This window comes from Diaporthe batatas, assembly GCF_019321695.1.
Source record: "Diaporthe batatas strain CRI 302-4 chromosome Unknown Contig00003, whole genome shotgun sequence".
NCBI lineage: Eukaryota > Fungi > Ascomycota > Sordariomycetes > Diaporthales > Diaporthaceae > Diaporthe > Diaporthe batatas.
This window is the reverse complement of record NW_025408550.1, coordinates 2,221,364-2,244,609: the sequence shown is the minus strand read 5'-3', so window position 1 is coordinate 2,244,609 and position 23,246 is coordinate 2,221,364. Positions and strand designations below refer to the sequence as shown.

The 23,246-nt window shown below is 56.6% G+C and overlaps 5 protein-coding genes across 5 annotated transcripts; 3 read left to right on the top strand and 2 right to left on the bottom strand.

Moving 5' to 3' along the window:
* Positions 1-35: 35 nt before the first annotated feature.
* Positions 36-1,568, bottom strand: KVR01_003257 (uncharacterized protein). Its single transcript, XM_044788386.1, has 4 exons — positions 983-1,568; positions 896-924; positions 385-846; positions 36-307 (listed from the first exon to the last, which is right to left on the bottom strand). The coding sequence occupies exons 1-4, from the start codon at positions 1,270-1,272 to the stop codon at positions 144-146; spliced, it is 945 nt and encodes a 314-aa protein (XP_044648272.1). The 5' UTR covers positions 1,273-1,568; the 3' UTR covers positions 36-143.
* A 154-nt stretch (positions 1,569-1,722) lies between these two features.
* Positions 1,723-4,864, top strand: KVR01_003700 (uncharacterized protein). The gene is made up of 2 exons (XM_044784189.1): positions 1,723-1,835; positions 1,899-4,864. The coding sequence occupies exon 2, from the start codon at positions 1,964-1,966 to the stop codon at positions 4,799-4,801; it is 2,838 nt and encodes a 945-aa protein (XP_044648715.1). The 5' UTR covers positions 1,723-1,835; positions 1,899-1,963; the 3' UTR covers positions 4,802-4,864.
* Positions 4,865-8,047: 3,183 nt separating this feature from the next.
* On the top strand, positions 8,048-13,183 carry KVR01_002949 (uncharacterized protein). The gene is made up of 7 exons (XM_044792575.1): positions 8,048-9,730; positions 9,804-10,073; positions 10,135-10,596; positions 10,649-10,958; positions 11,018-11,260; positions 11,321-11,640; positions 11,697-13,183. The coding sequence occupies exons 1-7, from the start codon at positions 9,209-9,211 to the stop codon at positions 12,525-12,527; spliced, it is 2,958 nt and encodes a 985-aa protein (XP_044647964.1). The 5' UTR covers positions 8,048-9,208; the 3' UTR covers positions 12,528-13,183.
* A 763-nt stretch (positions 13,184-13,946) lies between these two features.
* On the bottom strand, positions 13,947-18,350 carry KVR01_003832 (uncharacterized protein). The gene is made up of 9 exons (XM_044793696.1): positions 16,918-18,350; positions 16,703-16,837; positions 16,431-16,513; positions 15,909-16,337; positions 15,585-15,853; positions 15,471-15,528; positions 15,180-15,421; positions 15,069-15,108; positions 13,947-14,974 (listed from the first exon to the last, which is right to left on the bottom strand). The coding sequence occupies exons 1-9, from the start codon at positions 17,064-17,066 to the stop codon at positions 14,208-14,210; spliced, it is 2,172 nt and encodes a 723-aa protein (XP_044648847.1). The 5' UTR covers positions 17,067-18,350; the 3' UTR covers positions 13,947-14,207.
* A 1,253-nt stretch (positions 18,351-19,603) lies between these two features.
* Positions 19,604-22,848, top strand: KVR01_002808 (uncharacterized protein). The gene has a single exon (XM_044788842.1). The coding sequence runs from the start codon at positions 20,776-20,778 to the stop codon at positions 22,300-22,302; it is 1,527 nt and encodes a 508-aa protein (XP_044647823.1). The 5' UTR covers positions 19,604-20,775; the 3' UTR covers positions 22,303-22,848.
* The last annotated feature ends 398 nt before the right edge of the window (positions 22,849-23,246 follow it).

The window sequence follows — 23,246 nt, the reverse complement described above, 5'->3', positions numbered from 1 at the left end:
GCGGAGCTCCTCAAGGTTTCGCACAGGACAATTAGTTTATCAGTCTCCCAGTCAACAATTAGGCAACCATACAATTCGTTCTTGGTCCCAGTAAGATCTAATTCGGGTATCTCTATGTGTATCTACAGGCTTGCTATATCTATCTAAGCCTTCTTGAAAAATTGCGGGAAAACGGTTCTCAGCTCCTCTAGGTGCCGGATCTGGTACTTTGATGCTTGCGTCTTGGGGACCGGAACGTCGTCTTCGACAAGGTGTGCTGTGTTCCATCCATATTCCTGGGCCTTGACGCAATTACCGTAATTGTCATCTGTGTTCTCTGTCAGCAACCGTGGTTGCTGATATGTCTTTGACGTAAGCTATATGGACGAGTGAAGTGGTACTTACCAACGAAGAAGCAGTCTTCCCACTTCTCAACTCCGGCATCCTTCATGGCCTTCACATACGCATCCTTGTGCGGCTTGCATGTAAACGGGACTTTGGAGTAGTCGCAGTACGTCACGCCTTCGAACATGCCCTCAATCCCTAGAAGGCGGATGACCCTTTGGGCATGGTTGATATAGGCGTTGGTGAAGAGCCACAGCTTGACTTTGCTCCTGTCGATGTCCTCGAGCAGCTTCTTGAGCTCCGGCCGCGGCTTGATGACGCCGTCCAGGGGGAGCGCGTCGTCAACTTTGGCGTTGTATTCGAGAGGATCGATCTCGTGATGGCGTACGAGACCCTCAATTGCAAGTCCATAGTTGGTGTAGTACTCTTGGTGTAGTCTCACTGCCTCTTCCCTGGGCAGGTTGAGGTGCTTCTGGAAGTAGGTGTCTATAAGATCTGCCATAAGGTCATGGACTTTTGCGCCTGTGTTGCTATCAGAACAGTGTTTCGGACACATAGAGGTCATCCTTACTCTTTGGGTATAAGCAGTTGTCTATGTCACTGTTGTGCGTGTCAGAATGTGACTGTTCAACATCGACTTTGCAGGGTGCCGACTTACAAGAAGAAGACCTGCTTTGGTGCTGTGGCGCCATTTACCACAGGTTCTTGGTCCTTTGATGCCATTGTGCTTGTTGTCAGCCTGGAGATGGATGCTTGGAAGCGTCTGATAATGTGTTGAGTGTTGCTAGATGTATGTGCAGCGGCCAACTGTCTATTCGCGCAAACGGGCGTATTGAGAAGCGGAAGGGGGTGTGTTAATTTGAGATTGAAGTTGCTGTTGTGGCGTAAGTTGGGTGTAGTTGAAAAATGTCTCTTAGTGAGAGTCGGACTCGTGAGATGGAATCTCATGTCCCAGCCGTTCTTATATGATGTCTACAAAGACGAGGGTGATTGTTGAGAGCCAGACTAGAGGGAATTCTAGAATTGAGTCAGGCCGGCTGTTGCCAGTCTGTCACTGCCAACCCAGGCTCAGCCCCAGACCCTTGAAGGCATCGGGCTCTAGTCACCCAATAATGAAAGAAATCAAGAGGAAATCTTCCAAGTCTAGTGAGATTTGTGACGCAGACAGTAAGACAGATGTGAATAAAGTAGCCTTCAAAGGGGCGATTTTGTTGACATCTGAAAGCAGCAATGGGCAGTCAGTCAGTGCCTTCCACCTCTGTGACATGCCAGGTTCCCAGGTTCCCAGAAGGTACAGGAGGAGGTACAGGGACTGCGACCAGCAAGCCTTACGTAAGCGATCGCTGGCCCAAAACGAGCTCGTCAGACGAGTTGCAATTTCGCTCTGTGCACACTTCGCTCTGCACCCAGGGAGGACAGACAGCTCGGCAACAGCCCGGATGTCTCCTAGGATCCATCAACATAAACCTGTCGACCCTCGATACACGTACTAGCTTGCCCCATTGCACACGGTACTGCTCAAGCGGTGTATAAGTATCGCGGGTCCGCCTTGCTAATGCACGTCCTTCTTGAAGCCACAAAGTAGAAATTCTCTGATTTTGCGCCTGTCCGAACCACCTACAAAAGCCGTTCCATCACGATGGCCCAGGGTCCTGTCAACACCCTGCCATCAAATCCAGTGCCTTCAATGGCGACCAAACTTCCAACTGCGCTATCAGAAGAGGAGGAGCATCAGCTGCGAGAGTACGAACGCATCTTGCGGTTTCGGGATGAGGTGCTGTCGGGCGCCCACCCGAGGATCAAGGTGCCGGCGCATTTGGTTGCTGCGAAGAAGAGCAGCGAGTCCCGGAGTCCCGGGTCGCTTGCCTCCGCAGCACCACTTGGTCCGGCTGCGTTGATGAACAAGGTGCCAACAGGCCCAAGATCCACGACTGCAAAAGTGGCGAGCCCGGTCAGCGGGTCTCAGATTGCAAACAACTTGCGCTCGTTCAACGCGAACGCGAATACTGCTACAAACATCACCTTTGGTCATGGTTCGTCCTCTGGCCACACAAACAGTATCCCTGGTGTCCCGACAGGCCCCAAGGCTGCTGTGCCAGCCCAATACCGCGAGCCTTCGGGCAGCGCCCAGTTTGATCCCGTGCTGCTCACAAAGTCTGACGACCTGATCAAGGCTGAGCTACAGCTCCAAAGGAAGCGACTCGAGGGCGCGCTCAGCGAGCAACTTCAACAGCATCGCGCGGCCAAGAACTCGCATGCAACAGAAGCTCTGGTTGATTTTGATCTCGCTGACGTTCTCATGAAGGCCCTGAAGCTGGTCCAGACCTCTGCTCTTCAACAGACTGATGCAAATCTAGCAGCTAATGCAAGCGGTACTGATGGTGATTCTCCTGACGATGATACCTTCTACTCTAGCAAACACGACACGCCTGAATCCCACCAGACGCATCGCTTGCCCGACCGCGAAGACTCTGGAGACGCCCAGACCCGCGAAGATTCCCACTACGAGCCTCCCATGGTCATCGAAGCCAGCCCAGTGCCTGATCACCGACCTGCGGTCGCTATGCCACCATTTGCCCTGTCAAGCGCAAATGCAACTCAACCTCAGCAGCACAGGGCGCAGCAAACATTAGTGCCCGGCCCTCCAAATCCTGCGATGTACTCGGGCGGATACCAGAGCGGCATAGAAGTCGCGGTTACAAGGAGCGCAGCCGGTGTGCCAATGGAAATCACCTCGTCACAAGAGAGCGGGGAGGCTAGTAGCTCGAGAGACTCTGGCCAGGCTGGTGGTGATCAACAAACGGGCCGTAACCATCTCGAGTCTGTCGCGCAGCAACTGATCGACCAAAGCTTTGGTCGCCGTCAGTCGCCGATTCTTCGTGCGCACAACCTGTCTCCTATTGCCCCTCAGCCTGCACATGTCTCTCCTCTGGCTACTGCCCGACAACCCCCAGTGCCCCGACCTGACGCCCCACCAGCTCAAGCGACCCCTGCGCAAGTCGTGGCGCTCAGAAACGATCGATCCAATGGCTCGAGTCCGGAGAGCTCCCCACAGGGCGGCAAGCCAGGCAAGAAAGGCAAGAAGAAGAACAAGAGGAAGGCTGATCGCATGGCTGCAAATGCTGTGCCATCGCCTTATATCAAGCCGGAACCGCGGTCTCCTTCTCCTCTGACTGCGCCCCAGTTTACGAGGCCCAACAAGCGGCAGAGACAGGCGCAGCGACCAGTACAGCCAGGCTTTGATCAGTCTCGCGTCGAGGAGCCTGTGGAGATTGCCTCTCCACACGGCTATCCCTCACGAGTCTTGAGGGATGAGAGAGTTCCTTCGGGGTATAGTAGTCCCAGCGGGCCGCGCCCTCGCCAAGATTCTCGCCCCATGATCGTGGCAGAGCCACCAAGGTATGAGAGGGACTACCATGATGGAATCCGTCCTGCCGAGGCTGTTCATTACGTACGACGCTCTCCACCCGGAGCACCAGCATATCCATACGCGCCTGGTGAGGTGCAGACCATCAGGTCGGTTTCACGCGCTGCGGTCGAGAGGCCGTACCCATATTACGATGTTCGAGACGCTCCGCGAACTGTAGTGCGACAAGTGGCGGATCGTGGCCGGTCTCGCTCGCCCGTCATGGTCGAAGATCGCTCACCAGCTGTCATGGGCCCTCCACGTTTGCCGCGCTCAAGAATCGTGCACGTGGACGAGTTTGGCCACGAGTACTTGGATCCCGCCCCGAGACCAGAGGGCGTGGTAACCAGGCGCTCTGTCGTTCCACGGCCGGTCTATGATGATCGGGAAGAATATTACGAGATGCCTAGGTCAACAACGGTGATCCGACGTTCTGTTGCACCAGCAAGTGCTTACGGTGAGCCTGAAATCATCTACGAGCGGCCTGCCCCGTCAGTTCGTGCCAGTTCTGTCATTCCGGGGCCCCAGCGATATGACGAGGAGGTTGTTTACCACCGACCGGCTTCTCCCTCGGGTTATGCTACCACGCGCCGTGTGGTCACCCGTCCAGCAGAGTACGCAGTCCCTGAGTATCGGTACTACCGCGAGCGGGAGTACCCACCTGCGGCCCCCGGCCAAGCCGGCGATGACTATTACGAAGTTCGGAGTGTACAAGATCGACGACCAGCAGATGATGCCCCGCGAGAGTATCGAGTCCGGGCCACGACGGTGCGCCCTGAGGCGGCCCTGAGGCCGGAGGTAGTCAGGATGTCCAGCGTGCGGCCCGAGCCCGTCCCAGGCGGCTACGGTGCGCCGATCCCACTGGACGACCGGCAGGCGATAGTGCCGCCTCGCCCGTATAGCGCTCGCCCTCCCCCTCTTCCTCCTCAGCAGCACATTCAGCAGCAGCAGCAGTATGTACGTCCCTGGCCAGAGTACGAGGCCCGGCCGTATCCGGAGCAGGTTGGGGAGGTCGGCGATGATGGAGCTGTGACCTACTTGGAGAGTGCTCCCAGAGAGATGTACAGATGAAGCGACCTGTGGAACAGGCCGAGCTGTTTTTTGGTAGCAAAATGAAAAGATCATGTTCACACACACTAGGCTTTGAGTACATTTGTTCAGTCACCGGGCACATGGTGGTGTCCAGCGGTGACTTGTCTGAGGCAGCGTTGTGGCCTTGTGTGTGGCTCTCGCGAGCGGGTCAGCTTGTAGCGATTCGGCATTCAGTCGTCACGTACAACAAACAATTCAAAAGCAATACATCTTAAAAATGGCAAGTTAGTATCGCACAGCCTCCTACAACATCATTTTACTGGAGGTTCATCTATGGAATATTCTCCCATAGGGCGGTTGTCCCACGAGGGGTTCTCCAACATCGAATTGTCCCGGAAAAGGTTGTCCCGGAGACACAGTGATCCTAAGAGACGTCGATATAATAGGAAGTTGGCAGTGAGCAACGCCCAAGTGTTTTGTTATCCATATTGCGGCCACGCGGTGGACACATGAGTTATCAGCAGTGATAGGTATGATTAATGAAATCCGCAAGGACCTGGTCTTCTTCAGCAGGTTCCCCAGCAGCCAAGCCCCGACCACAGCAAGCGGACGGGCACGCTCTCACATGCAAAGAGGTCGTACTCTTATCCAAGGGACCCGCCGGCTCAGATCTGGTGACCGGGCACTCAGCCTCGAATCAGGAAAGTTGTTAGTGTCCGAGTCGGCCCAGGGCCGCACAAACACCCTCCCTCGCATGATTAACTATTCTCCGGTCCTCAGTGCGGCAGTGAATAATTTCTTTTCTTTCTTTTCTTGTCCCGCGAAAGGAGCCCCAGGGTCCCACAGGCTAGCTACTCGGGGATCGGAGTTTATTTCCAGTGGGCGCGCAGGTGTCACCTGGGCCACGACTACCGGTAGACAGCCGAAACCAGCTCCGAACTCTAATAAATTGGTCCCCAGTCGAGAGCGGTGAGTAGTGTGGGCGGGCGTTGCACAGAATAGCAGTAGATCAGATTCACAGTGGCAGGTAGCCGTCCGTTGCAACAGGAGCGAGCATTTCGCCCCTAGTTTGAACCCGGAATAGTGCGGGTGCGGGAAGCTTTTCTCTGTTCGCATGGAGAGGGAGCGAGACGTACCCATCGCAAATGGAGTATGGGGCGGGCTCTTTGTCGCGTTCCCCGTGCTGGGCCCGGTGGCAGAAAACGGGTTAGGCCTCCCTCCCCACATGCGGTAACACTTGGGCTACTGTGGTAAAAGTGGGCAGTCGATCAACCCCGAGCCAAGAGAAGCTCGGGGGGTTCTTGACGGACGGACGGCGCCTACCTCGATTGTCGTTGCTGAGTTGCTGAAGAAAAATCGGCCTGACATTCCGCGACAACCCGGAGCATAGCGCTGACCATGCAGGCAGATACGTTCCTGAAGGGAAGTGACCGCCTTCCCACCCCGCGCAAAAAATGGTGGGAGGGAATCAGCGAGTAATAAGCCAGCGCGGTTCCAAACGGAGAACAGGCGGGAGAGGGCAAGATTCTATCGGCAGAAGATTCCATTCCTGCGAGGCGGCGGCGGCGGCGGACAGGCTGACGGGTCAGAGCGAGCGAATCCGGTCGAGCGAGCGAGCTCCTCTGTTAGTTTGTGGGAGCATGCGGGCGCGTGCGTTAGGTGGTGCGTGGTTAATGTTGTTGTTGTGTGGGTGGGTGGGGTGGGGTGCTTTTTCTCGAGCTAGGCTGTCCAACGACGGCTGATTCGAGAAAGCTGAGCTTGTGCTCACGTGAAACCTGTCCAAGCCGATGGTGACCTGCGAAGGATGCACAGTTGGCAGCTGAAGGGGATTGATTCTCGAGTCGGGCAAGGACTGTCTGAGACAACCATCCAAATCCAGTCCAGTCCAGCCCAGTCCCAAGTCAACTGCGATCTGGCACCGGTCGTCTGCCTTTGACAGCTGCTAGGTCGAACGCGGGCGGTCTTGGAACAGCTCGTCGCTTTTCGGAGAGCCGAGATCCTGGCGTGTCTGGCATCTGGCGTCGCGGTCTCTGCACGGAGAAGATGGGATGAAGTCATTGCTCCTGTGGCCCTTGTGGGGATTCTGGCCTGTGTGAGGAACCGTGCGTCGAATTGCGCGTGTAACCAGGTTGGGAGAGCATAGGTGCGTACTGCGTATGGCTGCGATGTCTCAGTCGGTGCCGAAATAGTCACTTGTCACTTTTTCCACATGCTAGCCCCCCTTGGCCGGGAGCATTTTGACTTGAGATTGGCACACAGAATCATCAGACAATCGATCCACGGATCTGGCTGTTCTCATCCTGTGCTGGCCTGTTCGGGCCCCTTGAGCAGCCTTTGCAGCCGGCAGACGGCAGACCGGCCAGACTGCTTGTCCATGTCCAGGATGGATCGGTCGTGGGTTACCAGGGCGGGGTGGATGGCGTTGCAGTGGCCGTGCCCCTCGCTTGTTGCTGGCCTTGCAGGCAGTGATGGAGTGGGCATGGAAGGCTGGGAGGTACGGATAGACCCATGCAGTCGTCATTTCGTTTCCAAGCCCTGCGCCTGGCTGCCGTCTCTGGGCTGTGTGGGCGTCCAGACAGGATTGGCGTCGCGCTGGGTCTGCCAACGTTTCGATTTCCAAGATGGACCCCGGCCCCGTACTGTGCAGGCAGGGCAGGCAGGGCAGGCAGGGTAGGCAGCCTGCTGCAGCCGGGCAGCCCCGCGAACTGGCGAGGTGTGGGTTCGTTCGTTGTTGAAGAAGCGGATTGCTGGAATGGCCAGCCCACGAGTCCTGTCAGTCGTCCATCAGTGCCGACGATCAATCTATCAGTGGGCAAGTCCCTGCATCAGGTTAGACGGGGACGGAGCTGGCCTGGGCTGGCTGGCTGGCCGGGCCAGTCCGGCCAAGGTTCAAGTTTCCATTCCCAGTCAGCCGGCCAGTTCAGTTGGACTCGACTCGACCGTGCTGGAGAACTGGACTGACTGACTTGATTGACGGCAGGCTGGCTCCCATCCCGACTGGTTCGTCCACAGTGCCAGCCCAACAAAGGGCCCACCTTGGCACATCGCTCAGTGCCAGCTGGGCACGGGGGTTGGGATTGGGGACTGGGGTGGTGTCTGGGTGTCTGTCTGGGTGTCAGGGTGTCAGGTTGTGTGTGGGTGGTCAAAGTCAAGGGGGCATATGCAGCTTCTTTTCCTCGCCTGGCGTACTTCCCCACCAGGCAGGGCTGATGGTCTACCTAGCCCTGGGCAGATAGATGCCTCCCTGGCCCGCGCGGACTGGCCTCTGGTTGGCGCTGAGCAGGGCCCGCGCTACCTGGCAAACAGTGGTCCGATGCTACCTAGGTACCTGCAGGCCAGGCATTTGCCCCTCTGCTGCCGCCGCTTCAGCCACTGCCCAGTCCAGAATCCAGGTTGACGCACAGGACCCAGGACCTAGGTACTGGCTGGCCTGGTCTGACCAGGCGGGCGCCGGTGCTGTCACGCTCACCGTTACGGTTGCTTTGCCGCTGCTGGTTGCTACAGTACATGTTGGCAGTTTGGGTGCTCCCTCCCCCAGCCTGCCAGCGCGTGTTTCTCATGGCCCTGTGGTGTGCCCTGTGCCCTGTGCCCTGTGCCCCCTGTTCCCCTCCCGCCAAAAGGTTGTGTGTGGTTGTGTGCTTCGCCCTGCCCGGCCCTGCGCTGCCTCGTGTCTAGTCGTGTGTGTGTCGTGTCGTGTCGTGTTGTGTTGTGTTGTTGTCTCGAACGTGCTGCGCTCACTCACTACCCACCTGGGTAAGGCACATACCTGCATCGGTGCTACAGGGAGCTAGCTAGCTCTGCTTACTGCGCCTGCCTCGCTCCCGGGTTCCCGTCCTGATTCCTTCGTCCTCGAGCACACGCATCCTCTCTCCTATCTCATTCTCCCTCCTCTTCCCACCTTTTTGGCTGCCGACCGGGCTGCAAGTGGAATAGACAGAGCACACAATTGTTTTGTGGTGCTTCTCTTCTCTTCGGGCCCCTTTTCCCTTCTGTTCCTGCGGCGCGAAGGCGGCTTTATCGTCCCATCCCATCCCATCCCATCCGCCCCCCTCCCACCACCCTTTTAACGCCATTCCCGACTCCGTCATTCCGTCCGGCTCAGCCCAGCCCAGTCCCAGCCCGTGACTGCCGGAACTACTCCCCCTCCCTCACCACCCCCCCAATCTCTCTCATCCTCTCTGCCCTCACCTCAGCAGCTGCAGCGGCAGACTCTACCTCCGTCTCTGCCACCGCCACGCCCGCCCATCCCCCAATCCTCAATCCTCAACACCCGTCCTTGTCCTCGTCCTCGTCACCCGTCTTCGTCACCCGTCCTCGCCCTCGCCCTCGCCCTCGCCCTCGACCAGCCCCCCGACCCCCCCGACCCGACCAGGACCTCGACCCCCCGACCCTGAGTCTCGACCCGGGCTGCCGTGTGGCCTCGTCATTACCCATGTGGACATCATCATGAACGCCATGAACAAGATAGCAAACATGAGAAACTGGTCAGAGCGGATGAGTCCCGCCTTTGGCATGTCTTCAAGGCCCAATCTCGGTGGCATGTCCATGCAGGGTCTCCATCCTCACCACAAGATGGCGCCTCAGGGTGCTTCCCCCATAACTCCACCCCAGATCGGCGACTCCATCATACACCATGCCTTCAACGTCCCCTTCGCCTCCGAGCTGGCCGGCCCCGACACCGAGGATATCCTGCATGCCACCACCGACGCCGTCCTGCGCTGGACACATCCTGCCGAGGCTCCCGATGATGTCCCCGTCTACGAGCTCCCCGTCCACACCGACAACCTCGCCAAGCTGAGGAAGATGTGCAAGGACATCACCACCAGCCCCCTCCCCATCGAGGCCCACGTCATCTCGACCATCCCCAAGCACGTCAAGGGCCAGGTCACCACCGTCTGCCTCTCCGGCTCCCACGAGCTGGTCTGGCAGACCCGCGAGAAGATCCTGAACGAGACCCCTCTGTCTCTGGTGTGTATACGCCCAGCATCATGCATTACTTCCCTGCTGTCTTGACGGGAAACCCTTCGACTGACCCCAACAGCGTTGCACTACCGTCGACATTGACGGTGACATGGTCGCCGACATCAACGCCGGCTCACTGAAGCACGTCGTCACCGAGACTATCGACAAGATCTCCGCCTTTTGCGGTGTCGACATCTTCCTCCTCGGCCCCAAGCTCACCCCTATCGTGGATGGTGTGAACGGTGATGTCGAGGTTCGAAGAGATCAACGGTGGCGGGTTGCCATTTACGGCGACATTCTGTCTTCGGAACACGCAAAGACGCGCATTCTGGTCTCGATTGACCAGTGGGTATGACTCACTACCAACGCCGACCTCCAAGACGATCTCGACTAACTAACTCTCTGGGCAGCTGGGTCGCATCGTTGACATGTTCCACATGGACTTTACCCTGCAACAGGCAATCTGCGGTCGTAACAGGAAGAACATCAAGCTGATCGAATCTGCTACCGGCACTGCTATCTACTTCCCCCCGCCGTACTCGAGGTACTTCCGATACTGTCCAAAGAACGCATCGGCCCGGGATCCCAACGAGATCATCATCACCGGAGACAAGCCTCGGCAGATTGAGCTCGCCAAGATCAAGCTGCATGATCTGCTCAGCCGGTGCAGGCTTTACGTCAAGGATGTTCCAATGCCACCGGAGAAGGTCGATACAATTCTCTTGACTCGGCTGGACAAGGTGCGAAAAATCGTCGAGGCCAATGGAAGCTACATCCAGTTTCCTCCCTTGGGATCGCGGTCAACCCCAGTGCGGATCCAGGCCACCGAGAATCTACACATTGAGCGAACCGTGCGGGAGCTTATGTCTCTTGTAAGTCTAGTAGTGAAATATGCTCTCTGGGGCTCGACTGACGAGATTGCAGGCTGGCCAGTTCTACAGTGGGTTCTGGGCCGCCCAGCCAGATGGCCGGCGGTTGCCTGAGGACAACGACATCAGGCTCATGCTTGGGGACATCTGTGCCAATTCTGACGCCGAGATTTCGTTCCAGCGCCTGTCCTTCACCATCGATGGCTCTGACGATGCTGTTAAGGCAGCCCTACACGTGATCTCCCAGATCAAATTTGTGACACAGACACAGTACACCATCAGGGTCAAGATTGAGCTGGCGAATGAGCACAAGGAGTTTGTCAGTGGCAAGAAGAACGGCAAGATCAACAAGATCATGGGACAGAGTACGACTTGAACCCCCGCGCATGACGAGGATTGGAGCTTCGGCTAACCAGAGGGATAGGCAACGTACAAATCATGTTCGAGAACTTCGGCGAGTACAACTTCAACATCGACGTCAACGCCTCTTCCTACGACTCGATGAAGCAGGGCTTGGGCCTTGTGGAACAGGAGATGCCGGCGTCCATCTCATTCCACGTCCCTGACCAGTACCACAAGCGGATCATCGGCATTGGTGGCCAGCACATCCAGCGCATCATGAAGAAGCACTCTGTCTTCGTCAAGTTCTCCAACGCTCAGGAGCGCAGTAAGTCCCTCGCATAACATTCTGGCCAGGTCTAGGATGTCAATAAGCTGACGTCCCTAGATGGTATGATCCGAGAAGATGATGATAACACGCTGGACAATGTCATCTGCCGCACCCCTGCGCGAAATGCTCAGAACCTCGAGCTCGTCAAGTCCGAGATCTTGGAGATGGTCGATCGTGTCGACTCAGAGTTCACTTCTCAGGTGGTTCCTGTCGACCGTTTGTACCACCGTCAGCTGCTCGCTCGCCTCTCGGACATTGCAATCATGGAAAAGAAGTGGAATTGCAAGATTATCTTCCCAAGCACTGAGCAGGCCAGCGACGAGGTCACCTTCACTGGTCCTCAGTGGCAGGTGCCTCTCTGTGTGGATGAGTTCTTAGTATGCACTGAATCACAAGCTTATGTCTCATCTGCATATTTACTAACTGTCTCTAGGGCATGGTTCCCGACAACCACGAGCTTGTTCTGGCCCGAACGCCAGCTCTGATCAAGTACCTGGAGTCTCCTGAATTTGTCAACGAAGTTGTGCAGAAGCTCAAGGCACAACACGAGGTTGACCTGACTGTTCATCAGAACGCAACGGAGCTTACCGAAGATGGCAAACCGACAGTCACCCTACTGTGGACCTTCACTCGAAACAACGCTGGCGGTCTACGTGATGCTATGGAGCTTCTACACGGGTGCTTTGCTACTGCGGGTGTCGAAGAGACCATCATCAAAGGATCTATGCCAAGGCCCAAGTCGGACACTTTTGAGGAATCCCTTCAGTACTTCGACTCCAAGCTTCTGCAGCACGCGCCGACAACAGTCGCTACTGACTCGCCCACGAAGACTGCCTTCGGCGATGAAGTGGCCCGGGAGCGCAGCACAATCTTCGACAAGCTTCGCAAGCCAGGGAGCATGTCGTCGATCTCGTCCTTCTTGGACCGCCGCAAGAACAGCTCTCACTCTGCCAGCAACTTCTTCAAGGGCTCGAGCAACGTGTCCAAATCTTCTCTCATCTCCATTGAGTCAACCCGCAGCTTTAATGCTGAACGTAACCCCTGGAACGACAGCGGTGTAAACTTACCCGACGACGATAGCCCCTGGCCAAACCGTCCCTTCGGCAACGGCGCCGAACACAAGCCGACGCCCAACGGCATCGCCCAGCCTGGCGATGTCACCCCCCGCCACAATACCCGACAGTCCGCCGACAGCGGCCGTCCTTCCACTGCTCATTCTACGAATTCTGGATACCCCGGTCCTATTGGTGGGCCATACCATTAGATGTCTTCGTTTTTAGAAACTCTTGCGTCAAAATACCCGGCTGGATATACCCTGGCGTAAAAAAATACCCGGAATGTTGTTGCATTTTGGTCGGCCCGATTCCCCTCGGTTCTTCACTTTTGACTTTACAACTACTCGATGTCTACCCCGGTTTCAGCGTCGCCTGGCCCCGAGCATGTGCGCTCTCAGAGGTCGTGCCATCTCGGGAGAGTGGGCAAGACCTGTGACCTAGGCTCGAAAGGTCGGAGTTGGCCTCGCCTTTGCTGTTGTTCGATTTTTTCCTCAGCGTTTCCTTTTTTGTTCGAAGGGATCCTATCATTTAGTTTCGTTTGAAGATTTCAGTATATCATGTCTTCGTTTTTATACACCCGCATGAGACAGTCAACGAAGGACATATATCATGCTTGTCGTTTACCCTTTGTTGGCCGGCAGGGATGGGTCCTGATGATGGCGGAATGCACGTTGATGATACCAGTTTCCGAGACGGGTTGTACGGGCCGTGAAGGGTCGATGTATGAACGAACAGGACGGGAGGTGGACTATGGGAATCGGGAGCGGTACAAGGTTCATCGGAAACGTGAGGTCATGGAACTGCAAGGAAAGTCTCTTTTATGGTTTATCTATAGCGATGGCAGAAATACAGATGATACCCACTCAACTCAAGTTGCAATCGACGGTAGGAAGAGAGTGACTGTAACCCCCCCCCCCCCTCCACCTGACATCAGTTACGAGTCGCTAAGAAGTGCCCCCATAGAAGACCACGAAGAAGCGGGAAGCTGAAGATGGACCAAGTGTTGATAACTGTCCTGACTATTATAAGAGTGATGAGTCGAACTACGATACTACTTCTTGCCGAACAATTTCTCAGACAAGCCATAGGTTTTCTCGTTTGCAATGGACTGTACATGGTCGTTGGTTCAAAGCAATCTCATACTTCTGACATTGGACAACTAGTCTGTAGACTGTTTGTGTGCCTATTGACACGCATGGGGAGGAAGCATTCACATAACCACAATAACATCTTGAAAAATTCACCACAAGTCGTTAGCGGCCAACTTGTGGCCTCAGTGCAGTATATAGTGACCTACACACATCCCACGCAAGGCTACCTTACAAGGAGTATTTGCGAGGAATGTTGCCCTGTATCAGGTCAGCCCGTATTAGGTTCACACATGGTCTTCAGCGAGATAAGAGGCTGTCTCGCACGAGGTTGACCCAGAGGGGATTAGCGCGTGGTAGGTGATCCTGTTGGATATTGTCCTTTCCTAAGGTGAAGACTGCCCAGACGGTTTACCACATCGATGCTGGAGCCGCAGGGCAGCCGGCCGGGTGGGGCTCAGAAACGCGGGAGAAAGTGCATCCTTGAAAGGGCGGAAGGATTTGAAGGACAGCCTTACACGCTGCGAGCAGTGAGAAGACTCGTAGGGAAATCAGAACATGTTTGACTTTGCTAACTACCAGATGCATAATGCAATACCAATCTCGAGACATGCTAAACGCAGACTACCAGAACTCAAAATGCAAATGCATACACGCAACCATGGATCACACTCGTTAAAGCACCCATCAATCATATCCTACCAGACAATTTCCAAGATCCCGAGAACATGTGCAACAGAATAGGTCGAGACCGCCCAAAGGCGTACGGAGCCCTCACCCCCACCCCCGGCCCAAGTCAGGTCAAGCCGCGGGCTCAGTGTGCTGGCTCACATCCCTGCTCCTCTCCTTCTGCATGGTCAGGATGATCTCGGTCAGCCTGTCGATCTTGGAGCTCAGCTCCGCGATCTTGACGTCCATGTCCGTCGGCGCGTCCATGTCGTCGTTTGCAATGTCAGGGTCGGGGGCGGGGACGCCAATGGCCGGCGCGGAGAGGGGCCTCAGCAGCTCGCCCGGCTGCCCGGGGCGGCGCTGGTGCGCATACGCCGCCGAGGACGCCGACGCCGGGCGCACTTTGGCGCGGGACGCCCTGCGCTGCGCGGCGGACCCGCCGCTGCCCAGGTGGCCGGGGCCCTCGAGCCCGCGGGGGCCCTTGAAGCCGTTGAACTCGTCGCTGCTCACCTTGCCCTTGACGAGCTCGTAGAGCAGGATGGCGCCCACGATGGGGAGGTGGGTCGCCTTGAGCAGCACGATGCGGGCGGCGCGGAACTTGTTGTCCGAGGGGAGGCAGAGCCGCAGGGGGCGGAAGATGGCGAGGGCGAGCAGGTTGAAGGGCGGGTAGAAGTGGGTCAGGCGGTTGGAGGTGGAGGCCTCGAGGACGTAGACCGAGTAGACGTAGAGGTACTCCTCGCGGGCGTGGCTCATGACGCGGGAGAAGGAGTTGGACAGCATACCCGTCAGGGAGCCCATGAGGAGGATGGAAGAGAGGGTTACGAAGATGAACATCAGGGGCGGGCCGAAGAAGGGGTCGATCTTGTTCATTATGTCGAAGCCGATGTAGCTTGAGCCGTCTGGTTGAGGGGGCGGGTAGGTTAGTATCTGCTTGCAATTTCTCAAGTCCCATCACAGCGTAGCTTGCCAACGGAGTGCTCGAGGTATACTTACAGAAGATCTTGGCCAAATTCATGGTCATTGCTGGAAGTGTCTGACAGGAGAAATTTGTTAGTATCCTCAGGATTTGTTGGCAGATGCGATAGGATTTGCGCCATGACTTACGAAGGTATCTCGCGCGACAAGAGTAAAAGTCGTCAAGAACCCGAGATAGACTATAAAGACAAGAACCATGAACTTCACGAAATCCTTGCCCATCTCTTTCAGACAAGGGATGAGGGTGCCCCAGTACGGGGAGAGAGATAGCACTGAGCAGACTCGTGGCACCATAAACAGGGCCAGGAGGGCCAGGACGTCAAAGGACAAGCCGATGAGATCCTCGTCATGCTTTGAGAGACCAACAATTCCTTGCACAGTGTTAGAATGAGATCAGACGCAAAGGGACCCTAGACTTACGCAACACGGAGAAGATCAAGCCAATGCAAATCATCGTGATATCAAATAGGTTCCATATCTAATATGGTGTAAGCAATCCATCACAAGACATGTAAATGGCCCGCGCAAGCTTACATCGGTGGCGTAGAAGATTGACCCAGCGTCGACATACTCGCTCAGCTCATCGTAAGCAAAAGCCAAGAACCAGATATAGAGCAAGATTTCGTTGACGCTGATCTTCTCTGGGTTTCTCTCGACCAGGACGGAGTAGTACAGAAATAAGAAGATCATGAAGAAAATGACCTCAAAAGACTTCAGGTACTTGGGAACCCGGAGGCGAGAAAACGGATCGGCAGTTGCCTTGTTATAGAACCGCGGCCGTTTCTCCGAGTCGACAGCCAGTCCTGGCGGTTGTATGTTAGTCTAATGATTGGATCCGTGGTGGTGGGAAATACACACTGTCCCAGAAAATGATATCGCCATTCCAAATGCCAGTAACGATCTTCTGGACGACATGCTGACTGAGAAAGCGCTTGGCGTCGGCAACGGCAGCAATCTCGAGGGCGTTGAGGGTTACGAAGGGCTTGGTGGGGTCCTCCTCCTCGACCTCGTCGTCGTCATCCGAGGACATGGTCAGCCGCGAGATGGACTGCAGCAGCTGGTACCGCTTCTTGCTGCCGGTGTGGGCGAGGGTCTGCTTGGCCGAGTTGACGGTGCCAGCCAGGCTCTGGGCGAGCAGTGCGGTGCTCTCGTCGGCCTCGTGCGACTGGCGGCCGTTCTCCTCATCGCGAGCCCCTGACGAGTCCCCGATGGTGTCGTCCGGGTCTGGGATCTCGTAGAGGCAGCACTTCATCACCTCCCTCTCCGAGAGGTGGGTCAGGAACCGCCCTGGGTGGATGTCAGGTTAGCAGTGGCGCAGAATGAGGTTATGCTCGAGGATATCAATTCTTAGTTGACATAAAAGTGGAGTAGGCGACTCACATGCCACGATTTCAGCAGCATTGGCCCGGGCCTCGTTGACGCCCTTGTCCTCTGTGGCAGCGCCATAATGCCATTTTAAAGCCCTGTAATGTGTTGATCAGTGAGCTGTAGTAAGGAGAGAGTAGGTCTTGCCTCGTCTCGTGAAGACATGTGTGCATGCAGGCCCATATGTGGAGCTGTGCGGATCGCTCGGTACGCCCCAGATACCCCACCGGATATGCATGCTGTGGACCAGACCTTGCAGATAGACCCATCGGAGTCAATTGACTTACAAGAGGGCGTTAACGATGGCAGGATGTGAGCATTCCATGGACAAATGCTCGACCAAGGTCCGCAGACCCTGGCCTGCACTGGTCGTGCGCAATTGTTCGAAGGTGACGGGGAGGACAACCACGGCATTGAAGTAGCTGTCAACAAGAGACTTGTTAGCATTGCAGACTGCAGGGAACTCAATGGGGGTGTCATCCAGGCCACACATCACACATACATTGACAGCTTCTTGATCATGTCCCTGAAAGAGTCATCATCCTGGATATCAGGCAGCTTGCAGAAGTCAAACCGCTGGCCCATTGGCGAGGGCGAGCGTGGGGGCTCATCAGCCCCGGCTGGCTTACGCGACTTGACGCGTATAGGCATGCTGCTGCTGGCTTCCCAATTGAGATTCTGTGCTGGGACCAATACTGCCACAGAGCTCGACGCCTCGAGGACGACAGAAGAAGGAGAATTGCAGCGGCTTGAACTCGAGATAAGAAGCAAGTTCTAGACACAGGCTTTTACCCCACAACCACGAGCCTTGGTCGCCTGGTCCCCCCTACCCCCAGATCTCCCAGGGGCTAGATACCTGCCCAGGCAGGGCGTAGATAGGGACCCCGCCGGCCTGGTAGGAGCCCATAGCCCTGGCCTTGAACAAGAGGGACCCCTGCTTCCTGGCCTCGACGCGGTCTTCAGCTAGATCCCATCTTGCCTAAATTTGTCTCGCTTTCAATGCCTGCCACCTGCCCTCTGCCCTCCACCGCTGTCAAACACCACTTCAGCAACACAATTGGACGACCTAGCTGTGGCTGCATTGTCTCAGTCCTACCGTCGACCACGCCGTTGACCACGGCTAGTGCAACGGAGGATGAAAAGGAGCATCACGACAAGTCTGCCTGCCTGCTTTGCCTGCACTGCCAGTATCGAACCAATATCGACCCCAACCACTGGCCTGCGAGGAACACGACCAGGCCAAGAATCCTGAAACAAACGCTGGCTACTGTAATAACAATGCCGCCGTGCCGAAGAAACTCGAGGCTCGGAAACAGAAATCTCAGGAGCGGCCACAAGCGGCCGGCCAGCTTACCGCAGGTGGCCACTTACACCAACCTGCAGCATACAAAAATACACTCAGTGTTTCCCCGAGGAGCAGTCAGCTACACTATTCTAGTCAACAACACCAACGGTGCTCCGAATCGTCGCAACTCCCAACCGCCTTCCTTGCACTAGCCCTGAATTATCGCACCATGAACTACCTACATGGATCACTAACAGCCCCCTGGATGACCTGTTGCGGGCTTGTGTCCCACTGGATGAACCTACAGACCGGCCTGGCCTGTTCGAGGTGCTCGGCTGTTGTGCCGTGTGCTTGCTACACGGCCTCTGCATGGCCCATGGTGCAACGTCTTACTGCCTTCGGGTGACTTTCGTCTTATAATTCGTCTCTGTACGTCGCGAGAAACCAACCGGTACACATACGAGATCGAAAGCACCACAACCTGTCGCTGTTCAAGACCCAACGCCATCCCCATCGGCCAACAGAGACTGCTTGGCTACCTAGGGGTGGAGCCTCAGCCCCTAGTGTGACCTTTGAAGCGATCCGGCCGGTATTTTTAACGTCACGTACAAAGAATCTGCAACGCATCCCGACACAACTGTCGAGTCGGTACGATGGTTGTGTACAGGCTTATGTCCGTGGCGCAAGAGACAATGCTCACGACGCATGCATTACTGCCGTGCAACTCCACAGAATGTTCCTATCTAGGATTCCGGTCGACCCAGACGGGTAATCATGGCCACATGACGCATAAATGGGTGATGCTAGAAGCATAACCTCGGGGTGCACAGACATCCATTACAGAAACCCAAAATACATTGGTCTGTCGGTAGCCTACAGGCTGGCATGGAGCGATTCTTTTTCTACCAACACATCCTGGCAGCCTGTAACATGATCAAGGTTTTCGCAAGCTATCAACATCAAGGCTGTCGGACAGCCTGACAACTAATGACCAGCACATGCCCAGCAGCCTGGCCGCAGGTTGAGGGTCTTCCCCACCAGAATCGTCCAGCTGCTTGGCTGGGTCCTAGAAGAATGCCAGCCACTTTGCTCACCAAAACCCTGTCGGACGAGCGAACGCTGCCCTCACGGTAGGCATCAATATATCTGGAAGCCTATTCGCTGGATGTGACGTGTCCCGCGAGCTTGACCAAGGAAACCGCCATGCTGTGCAGTGCGGCCTCCCGGAGAATAGAATCGGCTCGTCGACTGCCGAGGCCGCAGCAGGGCACATTCACACCACCGGGGCGCAAGACTGGCAGACTGGCTTGACTGGCACCAATCTCGTGCGGTCGATCCTCCCCGGAGCCAATGCGGATCTCCGCATGGAGAGGCATCCGGGCAGTGGCAAATGCTCCGGCACCAACATCTTTGCTGGAGGCTTCCTGTTGGAGGCCACCTCCAGCTCTTATACTGGCCAAGCTGGACCCTTTGAGCGTCTCCAAAGAAGCTGACATCATAACGTCGCATCGGTCCGGGTTGCCGTTTGGCAAGTCACTAACAGCCCTGGATACCACATGAGCCTGGTTACCTGGCAAGCCTGGCAAGTACTCCGTACGGTATCTGGCGATTATCAGATCCCGTACCGGCCTGCAGGTCCATGGTGATCACGAAGGATGTGACACGCGAATCGGAGTCTATGTGAGGCACAGACCCGCAAGACCATCCGGCTCTCGTGGGTCGTTGACTCGCTCGTGTATGCAATTTTGGCCGTGTGCTGTCCCCGGATCACCTATACTATACATCTCGGGTGCCACCGCCAGGAAACAACGGCCTAGGCACTAAGACGCCAACGGTAGACGGCTTTGGCCCGTGGCGTGCCTGGCGTGCAGGGCGTGGCAACTGTTTGGAGGGTGCGCGAGGGGACACTAGCCGCAGCCTGCTCGCTATAAAAAGCAGCAGGGGACATCTTCGCCACCTCTGCAGTCACACCCTGCGTCTGCAAGCCATCACTGATCAGTGTGGCAGTGTGGCTGTGAGAACGGATAGTAGCACATTGACAGCGAAACGTCAGGCCCTCGATTGGCTGTAGCCGTGCAGGGGCATTTGGTAGGCCCCCTTCGAACCATCAGACTATTTTCTTCGAACCCGACCTGCTGTCTTGTCTTTGCAGATCTGCGTCAAACCGCTGCGGCGGAATCGTGCACAACTTTGACCCTACGGCCCCCCCCCATTTTGCTGGAGGTCGATGGGCGCCTGTGTGGATACATTCTGTACACAATGAGAGTTCTGTACGCGCTGGAAAAACTCGCTCCGCTCTGGCTCACAAAGAGCGGCAACACGAGATGGAGTCAAGTGGAATCCATTGTCGCCGCCGGGCGCCTCGACTAGCTTCACGACTGCCAACATGGCAGGACGGCCAACATCACAATGCACCGTCGGCAAGCCAGCGAGCCTACTCCACCGCCGCTAAGCCCCTGGTGTCATTTTCGCACAGACGGCACGACCCTTTCACCCTTTGCACTGGGCCCTCTCTTGTGTCCATTCCTGAATAGGACCGCCCGGCGGCAACACGATAGACAATTAAGGATGTTAGGCCTCTTGGGCGTTTCCGCAAGATCTACACTACTAAAGTACAGGTAGCGATCGTGTGCTCTATTCTTATGGCCCCCAGGTCCTGGAAGCTTTTGGACCCCTGTACCACCATCGGCAGCCCTGTGCGTTTGTGCACCTGCGTGTTCGGGAGGGTGTGTGCCTGACCCTCGATGGGCATATGCAATATCCCTGCTGATGCGCCATCGCGGATCCTCCCCTGTCAACGCTGCCACTCTTTTTATTCCTCACTGCCTCGCCCGCTTTCCCAGCCTGCTTACTTGTTGGACCTATTCTGACCACTTCCCACCTTCGCTTGTCCTTTCTTGTCCTTTTTTCTGTTTTCCTCTCATTCTCTGACAGAGACACATCCGTTACTGTATCGATTGGTAAACTTGTCGCCGGCAACCTGTTCTACTCAGACTCTCGCTTGGAATCCCAATCCCCAGCCACCAAGATATCACTCGATGCCCCGGCAACGCATATAAACAAATTTGTGCAAAGATGTTCCAAGACATCTTCGTCAGGCTGCCCAAGCCAACAGCCCTCCTCATCATTTCTAGCCTCCTCGGGGCGACCTCAGCACACATTCCTCGTCAGACACCCACATCAGTTCCGTACCGGCCACTAAACGTTGTTGCGTACCCACCAATCGCCGCTCCAACGTCACCACCGGTCGATCTACCCACACTGAACGAGCTCCTCAGAAGACAGGATACGAACACGATATGCGGCTACATAGGAGGTGACCCAAACCTGCCTGCGACCTGTTCAGCGGGGTCCCACTGTGTGTTAGACGCAGATCACGGCGCCGTGGGATGCTGTCCAAACGGGGAGGAGACATGTACCTCAGGTGTCTTCACGGGCTGCGTCGACCCCAACAGTGGGCCACAGACGGAGGTGAACCCATACGTGTTCACATGCACCGGCAGTAATGTTTGCTACAAGAACATCTTCGAGGGGGGCTACTCGCAGTTTGGGTGCGGCACAGCAAGTGATCTGGCAACATCTGTCTTAGCCGGCGCGGGAGGCGCGGCCGCCCCAGTCTCACTCACAAGTGAGCGCATCAGCTTCACGCAGAGCCCCAGCAGCCTCGCCACACCAACCACGCTCGGTTCGGCCACCCGAAGCGACTCATCATCCTCCGGCTCGTCCTCATCGACGGGGTCCGTCACCGACACAACGTCTGACGCCTCGTCCTCAACTACCACACTCACCTTCGTGCCGTCCACCACGAGCAGCAGCGACCCAACCTCCTCCGGCTCGGAGGAGACCTCATCGAGCAGCACGGCGGGCAGCACCGCAGCACCAGCAGCAGACGGCGGCGGAGGCGGGGTGAACCGCACGGGGGCGATCGTGGGCGGGACCATCTCGGGCGTCGCAGTTCTCGCGGGCCTCATAGCGGCGGGGATCTACCTGTGGCGGCGGCGGGCGGCAGGCAACACTCGGAGCGGGCCAGGCCCGCGGCCGGGCGACACGCAGTATGTCAGCCCCATGTCGGGGGCGGGATTCGCGCCAGTGGGCGGCGGGCGGGGCAGTCCCAACGGCGACGGGTCGCGGGGAGGCGCGGCGAGCGTCCGGGGCAAGACGATCACGCACGTCACGGACGGGCCCAACTCGCGCAACACGGTCTTCCACACGGGCGAGTACCAGCCGCACCACAACGACTACCACTACCCCGGGCAGAACCCGGCGGCATGGGCCGCGGGTGGCGCCGCGGCGGGAGCTGCCGCCGGTGCTGGTGGTGCGGCGGCGGCATACCACGGGGCGTACGCGACGCCTCACGACGGGGATGACGAGATACCGCTGCGGTACGGGTCGCCTGAGATCGACGACTTCTCGCGCGGGTTCCACGACGCGCTGAGCAGGATCGGCGAGGAGGACGAGGAGGACCTCGAGTCGCATGTCAATGGCAGCGGCATGCCTGGCACCAACAACACCGGCGGCGGCGGCGGCAGCGGGGACCTGGGCGAGTCGAGGCCGTTGTGGCTCCAGTCGCGACGGCTGTCCAGAAACCACATGTGGACATGAAGGAAACGAATCGCCTGTACGATGTGATGTTTACGAGTTGGGCCTGTGGGATTATACACTTGAAAGGTCCAAAGCACTGGGCTTTTTTTTTATAGACGACATGAGCGATGTTCCCACGAAACTACGGTGGCATACATGGGCTATACCTCTACCTAATATCCAGGATTACATGTATATAGGTTTCAATATGACTGCAAATACAACACACATTCTCGGCCACATTTGGTATGTCCCCCAACGGGCGCCAATGGTCTGGCACTTGGCAGTTGATCGGCTACGACGCAACCAGCCATTCGGTGAACTGTAATTTACACACCTTTCGATTGAGGCATGGACGTCCGTCTTTAGCGCTGAGGCCGGCGTCTCAGCCGGGCAGTACGCGCAGGGGGGTTTGACATGTTCAAGTCGAGAATTGGAGGGACGTGCCAGCTTGTGTCCGTGTGTTACTCTAATGAAGTAGAATAAAGAGACATCACAAGGCAAGAATTGGATCGTTATCGTGAACTGTCAAGACCAGAAAGGCACACATCTACAGTACACATTAATGTGGGCAGGCCAGACGGAAGCGCAAGCGAAAGCGAAACAGTCAGTGTCTTGGCTGTCATATAGACGGTGGCAGGATAATAATAATACCAAGAAAGTCAAAAAGCGGGCCGGCCGAACGACGTCCTGACGTCAGACGGCCAGGACGGCCACGCGGGGCAGCTCCTCGAGCTCCAGCGGCTGCTTGCTTGGTGTGTAGCGGGGCAACGGTTCGGGCAGGGGGCCAGGGGCTTGACTCGCTGTTCTGCCCGATCCTCAATTGATGCGCATCATGGTGAACAAGCCTGGCAGGGCGGGACTGCCTCGGTCCAACAGCTTTTTTTTTTGGTCCCCAGTGGGCTGTAGCGTGTGGGTTATAGGTCGATCGGGCTTACCAATGGGTAGAGCAGTGCGATCTGGTT